A 20,898-nucleotide genomic window follows, 5' to 3' on the forward strand; every position below is an offset into this window, starting at 1 on the left:
ATTTCTACATAGTATTAGAAACAGTTTTGGTCTATCTTGGAGGCAAGGCATGGATTTACACAACTTTTGTAGCTGAACACAAAACTATAGTAAGGTGCCCCTAAAATTAGGGAACATCAGCAAAACATCACCCTGAACAACTATTAAATCAACAAGCAGCTATCATGCTAAGTACCATGGCCTAAGAAATGTGTTGTGAAGTAGGTAGTGTAGCCTCAGAATTGACATATAGCTAGAAAATGCTATAACCTTATCAAATGTATTCCAATCTTTTTAACAGAAAAGCAGCAGCCAGCAAAGTCTACAAAAACAGAAGAAAAAAAGAAAAATCAGTGTTTATCCAGGACTGTTCAGAGTAAGAAGTGCTCTTATTGTGTACAGTTAGCTTCTACTTATTTGAGAGAAGCAACTCAAGATGAAGAGAAGTACTCTGTATGGTCCTGAATCCAGCAGCTCATTGGCCTTCCGATATCTCTTCATCTGCAACTACATAAGGGTACCTTTATACTTTTGATTCTAAGTTCTTTTAACTATTAATTTTCCATACCTGTATGAAGGCCTCCTTGAAAGAATTTCTCTTCGTTTTTGGGAATCGGTTACACTATCCACTGACTCCTGTGAATCTTCACTTTCTGCAATAGTTGAAATCTGAAAATAAAGAAGAACTTTATCTTGATAATCAAATTTAGTTCTCATAAAACTTTTATGAATTTTAAGAAAAAGTGAAGTACAAAAGGACATATATAAACCTTATATATGCTTCAGTAGAAAAAAAATCAGTCTTTATGGGAGACAACCATACCATCCCTTTCCTCTCCCCTTTACTCATCCTACAAAAGTCAGAGGACCTAAAATTTTTTTGTCAAAACCAAACTTTTGAGAAAATTTTTTTGTTAAAACCAGCCTAATCTCTTTCAGGACTTCTTGTAATCAACCCTGATGTATCAATATTACTTGTCAGTTGTTTTCTTACAGTTGTTAGAACAAAACTACCAAGTAAAATAAAGTTTCCGACATGAAAGAAAGAATAAACAACTAAATAATTGGCCATTAAGTCTAGTGACTATACAAATATTTTCCTTTAACTACTGGGTAAATAGTTTTGAATATATTTACAATTGTACAAGTAAGATCGGTGATCCTTCAACTATGTTCCAGATGGTTGTTCCTAGCAATTTTGGAAGAAGCCCTCTGCTACATATAGACACGTTTCAAAGTTGGCATTCTACAATTTTTATTAAGCAAAACTTCAAGGTAAAGACCTGTGCATTTCTGGAAAAGTATCCTTGGATTGAGAAGTAATAAAGGTAAGTTGAATACAGATTTTACATGGGATAATAAGAGCAACTAGCATTTATTGAGAATTTACTATGTGCCAGGTGCTATGCTAAAGCATATACATATATTACATTACTTAGTACTCACTGATACTTACAGGAACATTACATGCTAGATAAGTACAATTAGTATGTCCACTTTACAGATGGAAGAACTGAGGCACAAAGAGTTTAAGTAACTCACCCAAGTCACAAAGCTACGAAGTAGTGGAGTCACTGTCACACTTGACATCTCAGTTCTAGACATCCTTACCAGCATCAAAATCCTGTTGGTTCCAATCTCAAACCAGTTTTGTCAGAAGCAGCAACCCAGGAACGCCTTTAGACCATTTTTAGACTAGAAGTTCACTCATCTAGGCAAGCTCGTCTGTCAAATTTATCCTGCCAAGTTTCTCTAGTCTAATTAGCAGGAGCCTCCTGCTCTTTCCTGAACTAGGTGAGCATGATGCTGTCAGAGTGAGAATTAGATTTAGCCAAGGCAAAAGGGTCTGTGTAGGTTAGCTCCCCCAACAAAATTTATGGCAATGGCAATAAGAATGAACACGTTTAGAGGAACTTGAGAAATGAAGTATGTGGTCTGAGCCTAAGGGTTCTGGACAGCAGGTACTCATTTTCACAGAGCTTTGTGATAGACACTCACTTTAAAATGAAATTTGCTAAATCTAGTAATGCTTTACAAAATATGTCTATAATAAAGTAATGTATGTGCCCCTCCAAACACTTTAAAGTATAAGCGGTATAGTCTTATAGACCTAAAAATTAACAGGTAACACTGAATGAATCCAGAAATGACAGATAAAAAGATGGACAATGCTGAATTTAGTCTGTGATTCTCTACAGAGTAATAATGCTATAGTTACTGCCAAAGGAGCACCCAGAACAATTTCCTACTAATCTGTAGCTGCTGTTAACTAGCCCACTCAGCATAGTCTCTGCACAGACTTTCTCATAGATGTAGAGTGATGAGTTGTGAAACAGCCTTAGCAGAGAGTCAGAATTTCGAGGAATAACAAGAAGACTGAACTCAAAGTGGACAGTATCCTGACAAGTGTTTACCCTCATTAATGCTTCTCAGAACCTTAGTTTCTCTATTGTTCTCTCTGCCTTTTTTTTGCTTAACCCTCATTCTTACAACCTTCTTTTAAGGATACATAATGACTTAGGCACACTTTCCCAAGTTGAAAGCATTAAAACAACAATTTTAAAACACGCTACATAAACCACCCATAGGACAATTTTGAAATGAAATAAATTATCATTGCTTATTAAATATATGGCCCTTAATTTTTCCCCCAAACTCAATGGATCTATTGCTCCCAGTAGAACAAAAAGCCCCCCATTCCTCTGATCTGAAAGAATTTGTCAATTCATACAAAAGGAATTAACTTATCACTCTGTCGTGACTGCAACTTAAAAACAATTGAAGTATGATTGTTGTACAATATTATGTTACAGGTGTACAGTACAGTGAGTCGCAATTTTTAAAGGCTATATTCCACTTACAGTTATTATAAAATATTGGCTATATTCCCTGTGTTGAACAATATATTCTTGTAGCTTATTTTATACATAATAGTTTGTACCTCTTAGTCCCCTACTCCTATATTGCCCCTTCCCGCAGGTAACCACCAGTTTGTTCTCTGTATCTGTGAGTCTTTTTCTTTTTTGTTATATTCACTAGTTTCCTGTATTATTAAGATTCCACATATCAGTGATATGTACTGCACCTTTTTAAATGTAAAGGGAATTCAGAACTATTCAATACTACATAATGAATGTAACATTTCCTCTTTGGGGGAATACTATCCAGAGAGAACTTAGAATTAGGAAGTCAACTCTTATGGACTATCTACCAAAAAGCTAAAAAAAACCCAACCCCACACCCCCAAAACCAAAAACAAATGAAAAAACAAGAAAACTCCAAAACCACTGAACCCACATTTCTAAGACCATTAAAAATCATGTCAAAAATCCTTTGATAATAAATAATAGTTTAATATATATTTACTAGGTTATTAAAAATAACCACATGAAAAATTATATCCCAATCGTAAGTATCACAGTCTACCATCACATTTCAACAATAGAGCCCCTTCCTCTGGTCCTCACCTCCTGTCACCTCTTATTAACCCCTTCCTGAGCTCCTTAAATAGGTCTTTAACCATGGCCACTTATATGTTAAGAAATTTTCAAAAAGCCAAACCACCACCTGTACATGTAAAGTTTTAGACCTGTATTTCTCTACTTTCTCTTAGTTTGTTAAAAACCCATATCTCCTGTTTATAAGGGGGGGGGGGAAGTCCTTTTTTTTTTTTGCGGTACGCAGGCCTCTCACTGCTGTGGCCTCTCCCGCTGCGGAGCACAGGCTCCGGACGCGCAGGCTCAGCAGCTATGGCTCACGGGCCCAGCCGCTCCGCAGCATGTGGGATCCTCCCGGACCAGGGCACGAGCCCGTGTCCCCTGCATCGGCAGGAGGACCCTCAACCACTGCGCCACCAGGGAAGCCCCAAAGTCCTATTTTGATGCTATTTGAAATTTCAAAATAAAATATACAGTGACTAGAACAAAATTTTAAAAATGGTTGTATTAGATGTTTTCTCAAACTATACATGGTCCCCTGGAAACTTAAGCACTTTTCTTGGGTAGAGTTCAGACTCAGGTTTAGGTACAGTTTTTTACTCACTAGATCAAGAAGTTTAATAAAAGTCTAAAGCAATAATCTCCAAACTCTTTTGATCTGCAGATCTCCCTTATAAATAAGAAAATTTTATATAAGCATATATATTTATTTGCAAGTTTTAAGTGTTATCTATATCATAAAACAAATTAATTTTTAAAGAGTTAGGATAAGTGTTAATATTAAAATACATCTGTAAATTTCTTAAAGATAAATCATTTAATATTTCATAACAGTGAGAATGATGTGCTTTAATATGATTAATTAAAAATCATTTAATATTTTATAACAGTGACTCAAAAATCTGATTCTAAGCTTGGACTTTCTGAAATGTGATTTAACATCTGCTATTGTTTAAAACAATCATTTTTCATTTTCATCTGTCAATTACACAAACTTTTGATGAGATTTACTATTATATTTTCATCTCCCTGGCTCTTGGTCAGTTATTATACGCTAATAAAAGGTTTTATATTTTAACAAATAAGTTCAACACCTACTGAAACTCTAGAAGACTTCTGAATAGTTTAGAAACTCTATTTCCAGAGTTTTGAAGTATATAGATTTGAGTTTTTAGGTGACAAATTTACACTGTTTGCAGGTTTAAAAAAAAAAAAAAGTATGGGAACATTTCCGAACTTCTATATTCAAAATACTCTGTCCACAGCACAAGTTTCTTTCAAAATGCAGTTATTCTCTCATGCATTGTTAAAATGCCACTTTCTCTCAGAAAGGATAGTTTAAAGGAATTTGTTTTTTTCAAAAATATGTTAGGTAACATATCCCTTGCAAGTCATCCCTTGCTTGCCATTGTTAAAAAGATTGGAAACTTTGGAATACTTGTCTTATGTAAAAAGCAAACAAGTAACTCATCCTTTATGTTAAGCAACTCAAGTACTTTGCTATATGATAACCACTGAATCTCTATCTTGCACAGAAGATTTTTATTGTTGTTCCCATCACATCATGAAGTACTGTAACGACTGTATCAGAAAGTTCATCTCCAACCGCTATCCCTCTTGCTCACTCTATTCAGGCCACTTCTTCTTGCTATTCTTTGGTACATAAAGCATACTCTCACTTCTGAGCCTTTGGACTTGCTTTCATTATTTGTATGGCTTAGCCTCCTTCACTAGTTTATAGTTTCACTGCTCATCGTGTTCCCTGACCACCCTACATAAAATAAAACACCCTTCCCTCCACATCATTCTCTATCCCTTTCTCCTGCTTTAATCATCTTCCCAGCACTTAATCCTCACCTGACCCATTTTATTTTTTCATTGTCTCTCTTCCCTCAAATGTGATCTTCATGAGAATAGAGAAGTATTATTTGTTCACTGCTGTCTTTCATAGCACCTAGAACAGTGACTGGCACATAGCACGTGATCAATAAAAACTTACTGAAGAAATGAATGTATTAAAAATGCATCCAAAACTGACAAATGAAAAGTGAGGATGCCACTGTTAACTTCTATACATTTGTGCTAGTCCCGTTATTTTTGTGGGAATTCTTACATAATCTGTGAGATTTGATGTATACATATACATAAGGATAACGTTAGGGCACCAATGTCAAGCCATACATGAAATATTAGTACAGTTTAGTTTCTAATACTCTGAGATGAAAAAAGATAAACAGAAGTCTTATTCTCACATCAAGAGAAATGTACCTTGTATATTTTGGAAATGCTGTTCTAGAATACTAATATTCTCCCATCGAGAAGTTTGAGGAATCACCTCTCTCCTTGTTTGATCACCTCTTCTGATATAAACCACTTCCTACTTATTAATGCTAATCACTGTTAACCAGCTGACATTACCATTAAAGTTTAATAGCTTCTCTATGGTTTAGGACCTCTAAAGAAAAAAATACTATTTATGTTTCTGTTTGTAGAATTCAGGCTTTTAATTATAAGCACAGCTCACTTTGATGGAAAAATGTATTTTTGAAAAGATGAATACACATTTCTATAAAGTTAATGGTCATATAACCCCAGGTCCAAATTATTATTATTATTCTTACCACAAAGTAAAGACTAAAATTAAGAATATAATCAACAATTAAGCATCATATATTAAAACCAATGTTTGTAATCTTAGCAAATTTTGTGAAAATTTTTGTATGTTATTTATAGAAAGACCTCCCACTGTAAGTGAAAAAGAAAAAGTAAAGGTTAATGTGAGGTCTGGAATCTAGGTCTCCTGACTAGCAGGTCAGGTTCTTTCCACTATTATCAAGAGGAAGATAAGAGCAGGGAATTAGTAATGGCATACATAGTATGAACAACAGTTAGGAAGCATTCAATGAAATAAAAACTGAGGCACAGGATAGGAGACTATTGTTCAGTCAGTGTGGTTCCATAGAAAAATCAAATTCTTCAGTCTTTACCTGGACTATACTGTCTCCTACTCAGTAACAACAAATTCCATTCCCAATATCTTTCAGTATGGAAATGCAGAGAACTTGATGATTTTTTATCAAAATATTCTTTATTTCTTTCTCCACCCCTCTCCCCACCGCCCTGCCTTAAATGTCCAAGCAAACCAAAGGCACAGGGACAGAATGGAGCAGAGGTGGGATAACAGTGGCTCAATGACTCAATAGTATGATATGGCTGACAAAATCCGGACTTCTCCCCTCTCCAAGTGTCAATCAATCTGGCTACTAAACTCAAGGAAAACACAACAGTTCTCACCCACAAGAAGACCACAAGGATGGTGAAGAGGAATCAAAGCTATGTCATATATAAATGGCTGAAGAAAAACAGGCATTTACTTAGTCTGGACTTTTTTTTTAAATGGGAAGGATGTGGAAGATGGGGAAAAGGAAGCAGCCCAATAGAAAAAGGAGTTAAATTTGTTTAACTAGTTTCTGAGAATAGAACTCGGACCACTAGGTAGTTTTAGAAAGATATTCTGGTTCACCACAGGGAAGAGTATTTTAGCAATTACCCCCAATTATAAATCAGTTACCTCTGGAGATAGAGCTTCCTTTCTCTGAAAGTGTTCAAGTAAAGCTGGACTGCCATTTGGAGGAGGAGAGGAGGATATTATATAGGGAAATTAAGCAGCAGACTAAGGGCTGGGTAGGTAACAAGTTTGGCCTAGACCTAGAAGATCTCTTAAGATTTTTATTCAAACCTTGAGTTCTATGTTTATAGAGAGGGACAAAGATATAAAGAATAATTTCTCACCTTCCTTTCTAAAAATAGTTCTCTCCAAATCTAGGACCTAGGACTCACCTGAGTTCCGGAGAAAAGTCTTTTTAAGTCCTTACAGGAAGACTGTGAAGCAAAAAATATGAAATGGGAGGCTGGGGTTATGGCCTACTTGAATGAACGTTCAAGTCTTTTTTTTTCCCCAACAAGCTCATCGAAAAGATGTATACTGCCCTAGATTCCCTACAGTTAAGCAGAGGTTTACACGCCTTTATTCCCTTTGGATCCAAACCAAAGGAACAATCTTTCCAAAGAATAAGATAACATGCATGGAAAAAAATCCCTGATTCTTAAAGTGCACTTTCTGAATATATCATTTAAAAGTTATATACTCTAACTTAGAATCCTAAACATAGCTGGTTTTCTCTACATTCAAATAATATCTTAGGTAAGGTTATTAATTTTTGACAAGGGTTATTTTTTACAATTGCATGTTTAGAAAATAATTACAAAGTTATTGTTTTTGTATCTTAATTTTCCCTGAGGTACATCAGCCTTACAGTCTCTCCCAACATTTCCACTTTATCCCATATACTTTATGATTTTTCCCATTCAATTCTTTTCCTTTCTTAGTTTAAGAAAAAGTTTTTTCTTATATGTCTGTTCTTGTGTATATATGTTCCTATACTTAAGGTGACTATACAGATGCAGCATATTCCATAATTACTGTAAAGTAAAATAAACTCTGAACTAGATATGTTCCTATTTTCATAATGAAAGGAGAGAGATATGACTATAAACAACAGTTATGAAAGTAGATGCAGAACTTTTTATACACATACCTGAACTGTCTGGACTTGTGGAGACTGAATAACTGATGGCTGGGCCGCCTGAATAACTCCATGGACTTGAACTGTCTGCCCATTGGGTAGCTGTACTAAAGTTACGGTGGGAGCAGATGATGTTGCATGAGCTGCTGGCATAGATACCTATGGTGTTGAACATGGAAAAAAATTACCATCACAGATACCTCCTGGGGAGTACTCATGTTTAGTAAGAAACAACTTTTTGGCAGCAAAAGGATGACCCTCCTGCTAGGTTAAGTATTCCATTGAAGAAACTAATCATTAAACTTAATATTCTTCTTGAAGACTACAAATGCTTCCCATGCCCCCTACTTTTAAACTCCTCCCAAATGACAAAACCCAAAAAACTATTTTAATGTAATATCAAAATATATAACACAGACTTCCTTTGAACACTAAATACCACTTTATTTGTATAGTGCCTTACATTTTCCCACCTGCTTTCATATTCAGTTTCTCATTTTGCCCTTCGAAGAAATCAGACTGGTTAGAATAAGGGTTATCTCCATTTTAGAGACAGAAATATGAAGTGCTCAAAGAGATTAAGTCACTTACCCAAGGTCAAGAGATATGCTAGCTTTGAAGAAATGTAAGTCTTCAGACTATCATGTGTTAAATAACCCATGTTCTAAAACATAACTGTTCCCAAACTTGGGCAAAACTTAGCTACTAAATCTAGGACAAATACGTATCTTACAGTATACAGCATATTTTTCTCTTGTAAACTAATTACAAGTATGCCTTTCATTAATGAGAAAGTGTTAATAGATATTATAAACTGAAAATTTCTATCCCCACCCCACCCACTGAACTGATAATAATTGATATTTCAAGGATTTATTTTCCTCTTGAAGAAATAAGGGAGCAGAACTGAAAATATGAGAAACCAGTTTTCTCCTGAGGCACAAAGAAGGCAAATTTAATGACTCAATACCCAGGTTAAAAGGGTTCTTAAGTCATACATGTCTATCAGATGGTATTTACTGTTCCTGTGCTTGAATGCGTTTGGGGGTAGCAATTTTATTTGTTCATTTGGTAAACAGTTATTGGGGTATGTGTGTCAGAAACAATGTTAGAACTGAAACTACAGAAATGAGAAAGACATAGGTCCCTGCCCTTAAAGAAATTATTAAGGCATGTGTATGAAGGAATGGGGAAAAGAACACAAATAAATATAATTCAGTGAAGTAGTGAGGTTTGCAAAGAGAAGAATGGACACACTGAGGAAAGCTACCCCGCCCCACCCAAGAGGAGGGGAGGCTACCAGGGAAGCATGTGAATTTGAAATAAAGAATACAAGTAAGGCACGTTATTATGATTTGCAGGGGGAGGCACAGAATTCCAGGCAGAGGGTAGCAATGGCAAAAGCAAAGAGAAACAGCAGTGTCTGTAAATGGCAAAGAGGGATGACCAGCAGCCAGTACTACTGGAGCACATAAGTGTGTTACTATATGATGTAGGAAGTGTGGAAAGATGGAATAACAGAGGTAGGCAGAGGCCAGATGGGCTAGTCATGAAAAATCTTACATATGTTATGCTAAAGAACTTGCATTTTACCGTGAGATTGGGAAAAGCACTGAAGGGCTTCTGAACTCCTGAATATCATGGTGAGGCTTGCATTTCAGACAGATCACTTTACTTTAGTGGCAATGTGAAAGACACTTATCTCAGAGGAAAAAAAAAGTGGAGGTGAGACCAACTGAGAAAGTCTATATGTAGTAGTAAGGGTGAGATGGTAAAAGCCAGAAATTAGGCGTAAGTTGTGGTAGGGATGGGAATGAGAGAAGTGATTTAATGAAAATTCAGGAGGCAAACCAGAAAGGGCTTTATGAATGACTGATTGAAGGAGGTGAGACAGAAATCAAAGACGACCCACACATTTCATGTTTGGGTGAGAATTAGTAGACTATGCCATAAAGAGAGAACACAAGAAGCTTATGGGTGGTTGGGGCAGTGGTGGAAGATGATGGAATTGATATGATATCTGAATTTGTAGAGATGTTTAGCAGGCAGTTAAATATTTGACTATGAAGCTTGGGGGAGATACCTACTGAAGGTAGAGGCTAAAACCATGAGCTTCTCCTTTGGACAGTTAGGAAGGCCTTCCTTATCAATCGTTTTTCTGGCTACTATACATCCTACTGAGTTTTACCTCGTTCTCAAAATGTGGTCCATGGACGACCTCCATTAGAGTTACATAGGGTACCTGTTTATAAAGTCAGAATCTTGATGAACCCAAGGACACTTTCACCTTTGCCAAAGTTTGAGAACCAAAACCATAATTTAATTTAGAGTATCCCATCTCAATGGAAAGCTCTTCTAATATTTGAAGCAATTAGTACGTCCTCTTCTCTGAGTATTCTCTAGGGTAAATATAACAAGCTCACTCAACAAATAAGCCCTTTTCTACCCTAATTATTCTACATAATGGCTACTCTCATTGTAAGTTTATAAAATACAGATACACCAAAAAAGGAAAAATTGCTTATATTCTTACCACTCAGAGCTAATCACTTAATATTTTTGCTGTAGATATAGGTGTTTTAAAAGATGCATATATACACTCAATTTTCATTAACACTATCACAGAATCTACTTTATCTTTCAAATCCATTCTAAATATCTCTTCATACAATTAATAGTATTCTTTACTGGTATAATGGTAAAAATTACATAATCTGTTTAATAAATCCCAACAAATTATTGGAATTAAATTATTAGTAATAATTGATTAAACAATAATCAAATCATTAACTTAATATTAAATTATTGAATATACAAAAAATTATTATTGAATATTTAGGTTTTCAAATTTGCCTATTACAAGTAAGTTATTTTACAACAAAATTGCAACGATCATCCTTTTACCCAACTCTTTACTTAAAACCATCCATAAAAGTTAACATTCCCATACTCAAAACCAACAGTTTTTTTTCCACTTAAAAAAAAAATCTCTGTAAATTCTAAAAGTAAAATGAGGCATTTCATTATTGTTTTAGGTTGATTTTCTTCCTTTACTAGTTAGGCTGAATTTGTTTTTTACTGTTCATTGATCAAATCACAATGGTCTTGGACTTGACAATTTTATTATATATTTCTAGTATTAAAGACTGACAACCAAAAAATAACTGGTATCAGAATTGCGAGAAATAATGTCAAAAATGTATAATATATGTGTTAAGAACTTGGATGAGCAAGTGCAAAACACTCTGTAATTAGTTATTAAAAAGAACAACAACAAAAAATATAAATGGGAACAGACACTAGCTCTCCTAAAACTCAAATATCATGTCATTCCACTTATCAGTGATTATATGCAAATTGAACATGTGCATATAATTTTGTTCTTTCTTGAATTTCCAATTAAGCTTCATGACACTGATTTTGTTTTTATAGGCATAATCACACCAGCAGAGAAGAATGGGAAAGGAGATAACAGTAAGAGTTTTGGAGGCTGGAAATGGATGAATGGTAATGAATTTGGAAAACCTCAGAAGGCCAACTCATGAGGTGGAGGCAGGGACAGACTGATTTCTGCCACAAAGTCCTTAAGAGGCTTAGGATCTAAGGCAGCCCAGAAGGTAGAGTGAAAGGAGAAGCTGAAAATAAGGAAGGCTGATTGAAGGTCTTTGAAAAGCAATTGGATCCTCTCTTCAACTCTCTGTGGAAGAATAACTAATCTATACCCTATGCTGACAGAAAAATGGAGGTTTATTTTCTGGATAGAAGGTTCCTTGACTGCCTAACACCAGGCACTGCTGAGGTGGGGTACTAAGTCCCAGTCCTCTTCCCTCGTCTGGCTCAAAGGTCTTTACCTATAAGCAGATTAGTAAACCTTTTCTCTGCCAACCTGACCAACACTGAAGGGAGAAGAAAAGACTTAAGAGATAATGACAGTAGGATGCCACAATCATCTTACCGTGAAGCTCACAACTCATAGATGTTAGGCCCCAAACAGATCCACAGAACTTCCAATACAGGTTTTTGGTTCCCTACTTTTAAATGTAGGCAGAAAACCTCAAGTTATGAAATATTCAAGGGAATCTTCTGATAGGAAAGATGGTGACCAAAACAGATAGAAGGGAGAAAAGGTACATAGAAGAAAATCTACGTGGAGAGAAGAAAACTTAAAACTTAATTAATATTATCAGAGGTAAGAGAAAATACTGCCTTTGTGAAACATAAAGAGCATGCTATTAAAACACAAAAGGACTATTCAGAAACAAAGGGAACTCTTGGAAACATGACAGCAGAAATAAAAAAAATCTGACAGATGGGTTGAAATGTGAAGTTGAGAAAATCTCCCAGAAAGACAAAGAGACAGAAAACAGGAGAGAAAAGATGAGAAAATCAGAGAAACAGTCCTATAGGTATAATATCTGGATCACAAGAATCCTAGAGAGAAAAAAGAAGAAAAAAAAAATCATCAACCAAATAAAGAAATTGCCCAGAACTGAAGACCCGAGATTCCACTAAAAAAAAAAAGCCCATTGAATACAACTGCACAATGGATGAAAACTGATACAAACCAAGCCCTTGATGATGAAATACTGAAGCAGTGCAGAGATTTTTACAAGATAACAGAGATACAAAGTAAGAAATGGATTTAGTCTTTTCAAACAGCAACACTAGAAGTTGACTGTGGATCAATGCCTTCAAAATTTGAAAGAAAAATGATTTCTTTACCTAGTCAAACTTGCTCAAGGGACTACTGGAAACAAAAACTCCACAAGAGAAAGACAGTAGGAAGAAAGGAATTTCCAGGATGACATTATATAGTGGACGTGGAGGATAACCAGACCAGAAAATGATGTCCCAAGAGATAGATATGTTGAAGGTTGTCACCACCAAGATCCCTGCTGGTATTATATCTTCTTTTTACCAGAGGGCTGAATGTTTGGATGAGCCCAGATTCTTATCTGTGCACATTTGCCTTGACCATGTGCTAATGAAGTCCTGATGCTCTTACCTTTATTCCTGCACCTGCTTCATCTTGAGTACTTTTACTTCATCCCTAAATGTATTCTGCTTTGCCTTACACCTGAGGGCTGGAGGTGGGTCCAGGTGATCTTAGGAGAAAACACAAAGCAGCCCACCGCTTCTGACTACTTTCCTGCTGGAGGTCTAGTATTTGGCCCATATTTTAGCTCAGTGTGGTAACCACCTGTGGTTAGCCCTCTGTATCCCAAGACCCATTCTTGCTCATGACTCCTCTAGGAGAGGTTTTAAACTCTTTGGGAAGCTGAAGCTCAACATACCAGAGCCTTGGCTAGGATTATTTTCTTTTGGGAGCTTTCATCTGAAAGAGGCAATATCACATTTTTTTACCTAGCAGGTTATTGTTTGCTATTTGGTTTTTATATTAACCACCTTTCTCACTCATATGTATGCCAACAATTGTTAATAAAACATCTGAGAAAAAATACACAAGAACAAAAATGAGAATATAACCTTAGAATGCTTAAGACAAAGACAAAATGAAAGAATCATGAATCATATTTAAAATATACAGGGACAAAAACTACTATCATCCTTGAAATTTACTTATGTGTCAATTTATTTGCTTATCCTATTTTTTAGTTTAAGCACATGTAAATTTAGCCTTTCAGATTATCTGCATTCCCATGCTCCCAAATAAATCTGTATGACATGAAAAAGTTTTCTTCCTTTAAGAGACAATCTACCCATCAGTTTAAATGTAATTATTTCTGAATCATGTCACTACAAATAGTGTGTTAGTGTTTAACAATACATTTTTCTGTTATGTTACTGAATCAATACTACCATTTCTAAAATTAGGCTAATACTAAATAAATAGGAATTTTGATATTCTAAGAATGTTTCTGCTCATTTTATGTATATCTCTGTAATAAAAACTAAGTTCTCTTGTTTAAAACATATTCCTCTTAGAAGAGAAAACTTGGAATCTCTCCATGTATTTTATACCTGGGCTAATGTGGCAATCTGTGGCTGGGCTTGAACTGTCATTTGCTGGCTTTCAGCTTCTGTTACAGCTGCATCTCCACTCTGCTGGTTCTCTGCTCCAGATTCCATGGTCATTTAGTTACCTACAATAATATGGAAGAGTGTTACAAGCACTACAGTGCTTTGTGCTTTTGTGGTTTTAAAGGCAATTTTCAAGTTGTAAATAAGTATATGTGGTGGTTAGGTTAGCAGATGCACTCAGAAATCTAGTTAAACTATAATGTAGTTGAATTATTGTCAGACTTGTCCAGATATGCTGAGCTATAAAAGTTCTAGTCTTTTCAAAAAAGAAAAAACTTTTTCCTTTGCCATTTCTTCCCAATTACTCCATCTAGTATAGAAGACGGGATTCCTCTCTTCCGTGAATCTTCCCAACTAACAAGGGGAGGAAGGGCAGCGGCAAAATTATAATTTTTTCAAAAATGTATCAATGAGGTAAGGAGGGAGGGTAGAGAGTAGAAGTGAGTTGATGACAGGGTCTATGAGATACTGGCTTCAAGGTACCACCTATATGGGTATTCCCTCCTATTATAGGGAAGAAACAGAAGAATTATAAGCTACTTCCTCGGGAAATTATTGGTGGTAGGACAAAACAGCCCAAGTTTCAACAGCCCAAGGTATGGGGTATCAAGGTAGAAAGGTGGGATTAAGAGACACAGAGTCAGACCTCAAACACTGAAAAGATTACTTTGTGTTCTGACTCCTTACTCTATATATAGGTGCAACATTACACATACGTAGGCACACACACACACACACACACACAATAAAACACCTTTTACAATTTTAACTGCAAAATTCTGGATAAGTTAATCAAGGCTGATCTTTCTTACTTTTTGGAACCTGCTTTGCTAAGAGTTTACTATATTTCTTAGAACTGGCACTGGATGACAGCAAAAGTGAAGAGAAATTCCTAGCAGCAGTAGCTGCTACCTTGAGGTTAGGGAAATTGATTATATATAGCAGATATAACTGGGAAAGCAACTGTGTCTAAAGGAGTCACAATAAAAGGGATTACTTCTTATTTGTGTACTACTGTTATTATTCAGTGCCTAGCATATTACCTGTCAAAAATAAATTTAATAGTGAGGACTACCTATGGTGATTCCATAAACAACACAAGAACTCCAATGATTTTCCAGAATTTATTACATTTATTTCATAACTCCGACATCAAAATAGTCACTGATCCTTATGTGATTATTACATGCCATCAGAATGTATCACATGCTAACATTTTGCCATCATTCACAGGATTCTATAAAAAGAAAGTGTTTTTACAAGTGACAGTTAAAAATGAAAATATCTCTGTAGAAATGAATATAAATAATGTAGAGATACAGAAGCCACAAAACAGATGACAAAGGAAAAGATCAGCAGACTTAACTACATAATTATTTAAAACATTAATATGACAAAAGCCACCAAGACAAGTACACAAGGAGAAAATATCTGCTACATAAAATATCTGCTACAAAATCAACACAATAACATCTAGAATACAGAGAAACTACTAATTCAGTACGAAACTCTTATTATTGGCTAGTTCACAGAGATATATGTTTCAAGGATGGAATTCTTTTTATAATAGCAGAAAACTGGAAACAAGTATCCATCATTAAGGAGGACCATTAAAAAATTAAAGCAATAAAAAATAATGAAGTCTATCTACAATGTAATGACACATAAAGCTTTCCAAGACAGACTGAGTGAAATGGCAAGTTATGAATATACTATAAAGTAGAAGCCCATTTATGTTAAAAACAAGTAAAACAAATTGTTGTAAAGGTGTATGCATGAAAAAGGTATGGGAAGTTATAACTGAATCATAATAAGTGGTAGCTCTGAAGAGAGAAAGATTTAATAGAATGGTATAGGATGATTTTCACCTTTTACTTTTTATATATTTTAGTACTTTACTTTTATTTTTCTTTCTTTCCATAAGCATGGATTCAGGATTACTTGCATGATTAAAGAAATTTTAATACTAGAAATGACGGATAACATTTCGAAACTCTGAACCAAAAGCTTTACTTCAGTCATGATTTTGAGATATCTGCTAAAATTTTTTAAATCTGATACTTTTTATACGAAATTAGTATTTTTGTTTAAGATTCACCTGAACTGTTTACCCTACATTTCCAAAGAGTAAAAATAACTATTTAAAAAAATTATCAAATAACTTTATTACCCTCTGTGATAATTCATTGAATTGTACACTTAAAACCTGTGCTCTTTTAAACTAAAAAATTTAAGAAAGACATCAAAAATAACAGAAAGCAACATCAACAGCAAAATAGTTTATGTATACTAAATACTGTCCATACTTTTGCTCTGGAAGAAAATGGCACATAAAAGCAAAAAACCTAATCTTAGTAACAATAAAATAAGTAAATGAATCCATTTGAGGACAGTACTGAGTCAAGCTAAATAAGAGCAGAAACCTGCAAACTTTTCTCTATCTTCTCCCTAAGTCATCAATTTAATGATAATGAGAAGATAAATACAAATTTATCATCATAATACTTCCTTTGTAGAGAGAGGATATGCAACCATTTTTGAAAGACTTTAGTCGAAGCCACATTTTTTTTTAACCTACGCTGTCATCCATATAGTTTCACTCCACCATTTGATTAAAAGTAATCCAAAGCACAGATCGTATTTCTTTTGTTTTTGTTTGCATTTCAGTATATCAGGGCTACTTAATTCTTTTTTTTTTTGACATATAAGGTATAGGGTATCATTACATCTTTTTGTTTCAAAAAATAAAATATTTATGACTCTATAATAATAAAACAATAAAACCATTAGCTAACATAAGTAATTACAGCTACAAGGACACATTCAAAATAGGAATGTGATTTGCATCCTTCTTCCCCCCCAACTAGATAATATTCTTTTTACTTATTTTTGACTTTCTTCTAAAAACAAAGTGTGGTATTTCCGATGGTTAGCATCCCCCATGTAAATAAACTGCCAGTGTTTTATTATCATTTCATTCAGGTAGACTACCAATCCTTTCTCAAGGTGGGGGACGGCCTTCTTAATTAGTTTGAGTAGGTATCAACCACTTGGGCAACAGTACAATTACTGTCTTTCATCAGATAATTCAGGCCTTCCTCAAAGTACAGGTGAGAATTACTTACAGAAAAGCAATTTGTTTTAGGTAAGAAATTCAAACGACTCAACTAAAACAGAAACTATTCTTTTGGTTTTCACCTTGAGGGTACTGAAATAGCAGTCTCCAACTAAACTAGCATTTAACGCGAGCACATTAATTATGACTTTGAAAGCTTTTACTCTTTTTTTGTTTGTATCTTCAGGTGGAGAGAGAAGAGATGCTATGGTATGATGTGTACAGTCTTCAATTTTTCTATTAACCCAGGAGCAGTCTTAGCCAGCAGAGCAGTATTTCAGACACAGGATTAGTTACTAGACCCAATATGTAGGTTTCCAAAATTACTCAAGAAAGGAGATTCCTAATTCATTACACAAATGAATGCTTTCTGAGAGTGCAAAAACAAAGAAAGACGGAATACTACTGTAAAATTTAAAAAAGATCAGGTACATATGAACTCAGAGGGAATGTTGTACAAATATTGGACCTGGAACATTAGAAACAATGAATCTTAGAAATCATGAAAAATCTAGTCTTGACAGTTTTGTCAAGAATTCTTAAGAGTTCTTCCAATAATTCTGAATTCTAAAATGTATTTGGGATTGATATTTAAGATTTAGGTATTTTCATGAATTTGTCCCTAAAAATTTACATAATTCTTTGAAAACTATGAACTTAAATTAAAGCAAATTTCAAAATAGTGTCACTCCTAAAAAAAACAAAATTTAAAAAATAAATTCACAAAGACATATGCCATTTTGGGACTTCCCTGGTGGCACAGTGGTTAAGAATCTGCCTGCCAATGCAGGTGACATGGGTTTGAACCCTGGTCCGGGAAGATCCCACATGCTGTGGAGCAGCTAAGCCCATGCGCCACAACTACTGAGCCTGCGCTCCAGAGCGCGCGAGCCACAACTACTGAGCCCGTGTGTCACAACTACTGAAGCCTGTGCACCTAGAGCCCATGCTCTGCCACAAAGAGAAGCCACCGCAATGAGAAGCCCGTGCACCACAACGAAGAGGAGCCCCTGCTCGCTGAAACTAGAGAAAGCATGCACAGCAACGAAGACCCAACAGCAGCCAAAAAAAGAGATACATGCCATTTTGCTACAATGGTCTTCAGAGTTCTAACTCGTAACACGAAAAATAAAAAGGGAGTGATCCTGCAGTATTATGCACCGAATCTTGAGCAAAACAAAGAATGCTGTTCTAAGTAGTTGGGAAAGAGCCTAACATTTGGTGGAAAGCTGGATCTGTCACCAAGTGGTCTTTGGACAAGTTAAGCTTTTTGTGTTCCAGTTTCCTCATCTGAAAACAAGAGAGATGAATTAAAAGATCTCTCCCAATTTTAAGTGCTCTGATCTTAGGAACTGACAACACAAGATGTATGCACACACACACATAATTATGCAGACCAATTAATAAAATAATACATTATTTCCTTTTAGTACATGGTTCATAGTAAAGAAAACAGACTAAGAATAGGTCACCTAGCCTCTCAATCTTGGGCAAATATAAAAAAATTACTATTCACATATATTACAATATATAAAATTTATCAAACAGTTTAATAGTCCCTTTTCTTAATTTTCAAAGAGGATAAAGCAGCTTTTTCTTTCCATCCTAGAAAGCTTCAAGGAATTTATCTAAGACTGTATCACTTTTGTACCTTTATAAAGGTACCATTAGCTAACATTTAGATGTTTAAAAGTTTAAAAATATTTAAAAGTTAAAAAGATATTTAGGGGCTTCCCTGGTGGCGCAGTGGTTGAGAGTCCGCCTGCCGATGCAGGGGACACGGGTTCGTGCCCCGATCCCGGAGGATCCCGCATGCCGCGGAGCGGCTGGGCCCGCGAGCCATGGCCGCGGAGCCTGTGTGTCCGGAGCCTGTGCTCCGCAACGGGAGAGGCCGCAGCAGTGAGAGGCCCGCGTACAGCAAAAAAAAAAAAAAAAAAAAAAAAAAAAAAAAAGATATTTAAAAGTTTAAAATATAGTTTAGATAAACATCCCAATAAAGTGTCAAATGACTGCTTCCATGATATTTAAAAGGAGGGTATGCTGCAATAGTCGAGAGTGCTGGAATGCCAAAGAAACACTAGAGACAAATACAGTATTGATAAATTTGGGGATTTATTTTCTGATAAGAAAAGTGGTATAAGCAAAGGCTTAAATTATAGTAGGCCTTTAGAGAAATGGGTGAGTCAGTGGCTGGTGCCTGATCTTGCATAGAAGCAAGGATAAAAGATAAAGAAAGAATGGTCATTCCAAGCCAATCAGCAACTACTAGGGCAAAATGAGAATATGAGAATGATGTCTCTTAAAGTAAGTCATTGGGTTTAGAATTTTTATGTTGCAATGTATTTTACTTCTACTTTGTATAGCAATATATCCTGAGGTAATTCACCACAAGTGAATAACTCACTTTTCCAAAACCAACACTATCTTCAATTTTAACAATTTATATTATATACATTATACTTGTATTACAGTATCATATCTGAGCATGTATATGTCAGGAACTGTTCAAGTTACTGGGGATGAAGAAATAAATTTTTAAAGAACTTTGTCATTGTGGAGTTTATATTCTAATGTGTGGAAATAGCAGAGAGAAAGTAAACAAATAAAATGTGTAACAAATCAGAAGGTAAGAAGTGTTGGGTAAAAAATAAAGCTGGGAAGGATATTGGAGGGATTTTCAGTATTATAAAAGCAGACCAGTAAAGCCCTCATTGATAAGGTAGCATTTAAATTCACTTACCCAGCACCTGTACAGAACTATACCAAATCAGGGATAAATTGCTGGCAGCACTAATTCTGTATTTTCTGCCTCTATCAAGTCAAGTCAACTGAAGGTCATCAAAAAAGAAAGCAAAGCCCATATCATCACTTTTGCTAACAACCATTAAGCAAAAGGAAAGAATGCTGTAAATCTTCACTTTGTTCTTTTTCCTAAAATATTTTGACCTTTAAGAAGTGCCCAAGTCCTTATGATCCTAAACATTCTACTTCAGTTTATGAAAAATAAATCCATCTCCCTTACAACTTAGTTTACTTTTTAATCCCTTAAATCTATGACAAATTTAATCCAGTTTAGGATGAGGTAAGTATTCAGAGAAATGAACTGTGAATTTTGACTGTGAAGAAGAAATAATATATTCATAATTAATAGAACATATGAACGTATGCTGCGGTTTTTAAAATGCAAATGACCTTAATTATAAGTGAGAAGAAAAACTTCCCCTGCACCTAGCAAGTGGGCGACTCCTCCTGAACTCTTTCGTCAATCTGGAAGTCCAGGGATTTAAGGAAATCACATAAGCAGAAGTCTAACGTCTCCAGGGTAATCACAGCAAAAGTCACATTTGGGCACACGATTTTAAAACTAAATGACTAGTATATTGTCATAGGCAGATATACTACTAAAAACATTTTGCAGAAGTATACCTAAAAACATCTAGGGGTGATGTACAATACTTTCTACAGTTATTTTTTTACCTGTTTTTAGTATTTTACAACTGCTTGAAAGCCTTGCTAGCACATTCTTGCACCTTCAACATGTCTTGATTAGTATTCTACAAGTGTTATGATTAATTTACTAAAGAGAGTGGCAAAATGTTCAGCTGCTACATAAAGGACTCTAGCTTTCCAGGACTCAATGACTATGTTGCACTGCCTCTTTTCCTCTACTTTTTTTTCCCCTGTATGTTTTTTGGTTGTTAATCTTGAAATACTTCATTTATCTTTATCTCGTATGTCC

The 20,898-nt window shown here is 35.2% G+C and overlaps 2 protein-coding genes across 9 annotated transcripts in view; one reads left to right on the forward strand and one right to left on the reverse strand.

Annotated features, from left to right (window-relative positions):
- Positions 1-13,978, forward strand: part of METTL21A (methyltransferase 21A, HSPA lysine) — a 57,634-nt gene extending 43,656 nt beyond the window's left edge. Inside the window, exons 4-6 of one of the 3 annotated variants that reach the window (XR_014294814.1) lie at positions 281-496; positions 1,159-1,307; positions 11,435-13,978. Coding sequence is in view for 1 of the 3 variants with exons in the window: in XM_082629933.1 (XP_082486059.1) it covers positions 281-444 (164 nt within the window). In the remaining 2 variants the exon portion in view is untranslated. Of the gene's footprint in view, positions 1-280; positions 540-1,158; positions 1,308-11,434 lie in introns of those variants that run through there. The other 2 variants (XR_014294815.1, XM_082629933.1) reach the window with 2 other exon arrangements.
- The window catches only part of CREB1 (cAMP responsive element binding protein 1), a 58,022-nt gene that overhangs the window by 25,108 nt on the left and 12,016 nt on the right, over positions 1-20,898 (reverse strand). For 3 of the 6 annotated variants that reach the window (XR_014294811.1, XM_082629917.1, XM_082629916.1), the window contains exons 2-5: positions 13,985-14,106; positions 8,015-8,161; positions 7,257-7,298; positions 548-648 (exon numbers count right to left, since the gene is read on the reverse strand). Coding sequence is in view for 4 of the 6 variants with exons in the window: in XM_082629917.1 (XP_082486043.1) it covers positions 548-648; positions 7,257-7,298; positions 8,015-8,161; positions 13,985-14,098 (404 nt within the window). In the remaining 2 variants the exon portion in view is untranslated. Of the gene's footprint in view, positions 1-249; positions 289-547; positions 649-7,256; positions 7,299-8,014; positions 8,162-13,984; positions 14,107-20,898 lie in introns of those variants that run through there. The other 3 variants (XM_082629919.1, XM_082629918.1, XM_082629920.1) reach the window with 3 other exon arrangements.

Source organism: Mesoplodon mirus (genome assembly GCF_964341445.2).
Source record: "Mesoplodon mirus genome assembly, chromosome: 8".
NCBI lineage: Eukaryota > Metazoa > Chordata > Mammalia > Artiodactyla > Ziphiidae > Mesoplodon > Mesoplodon mirus.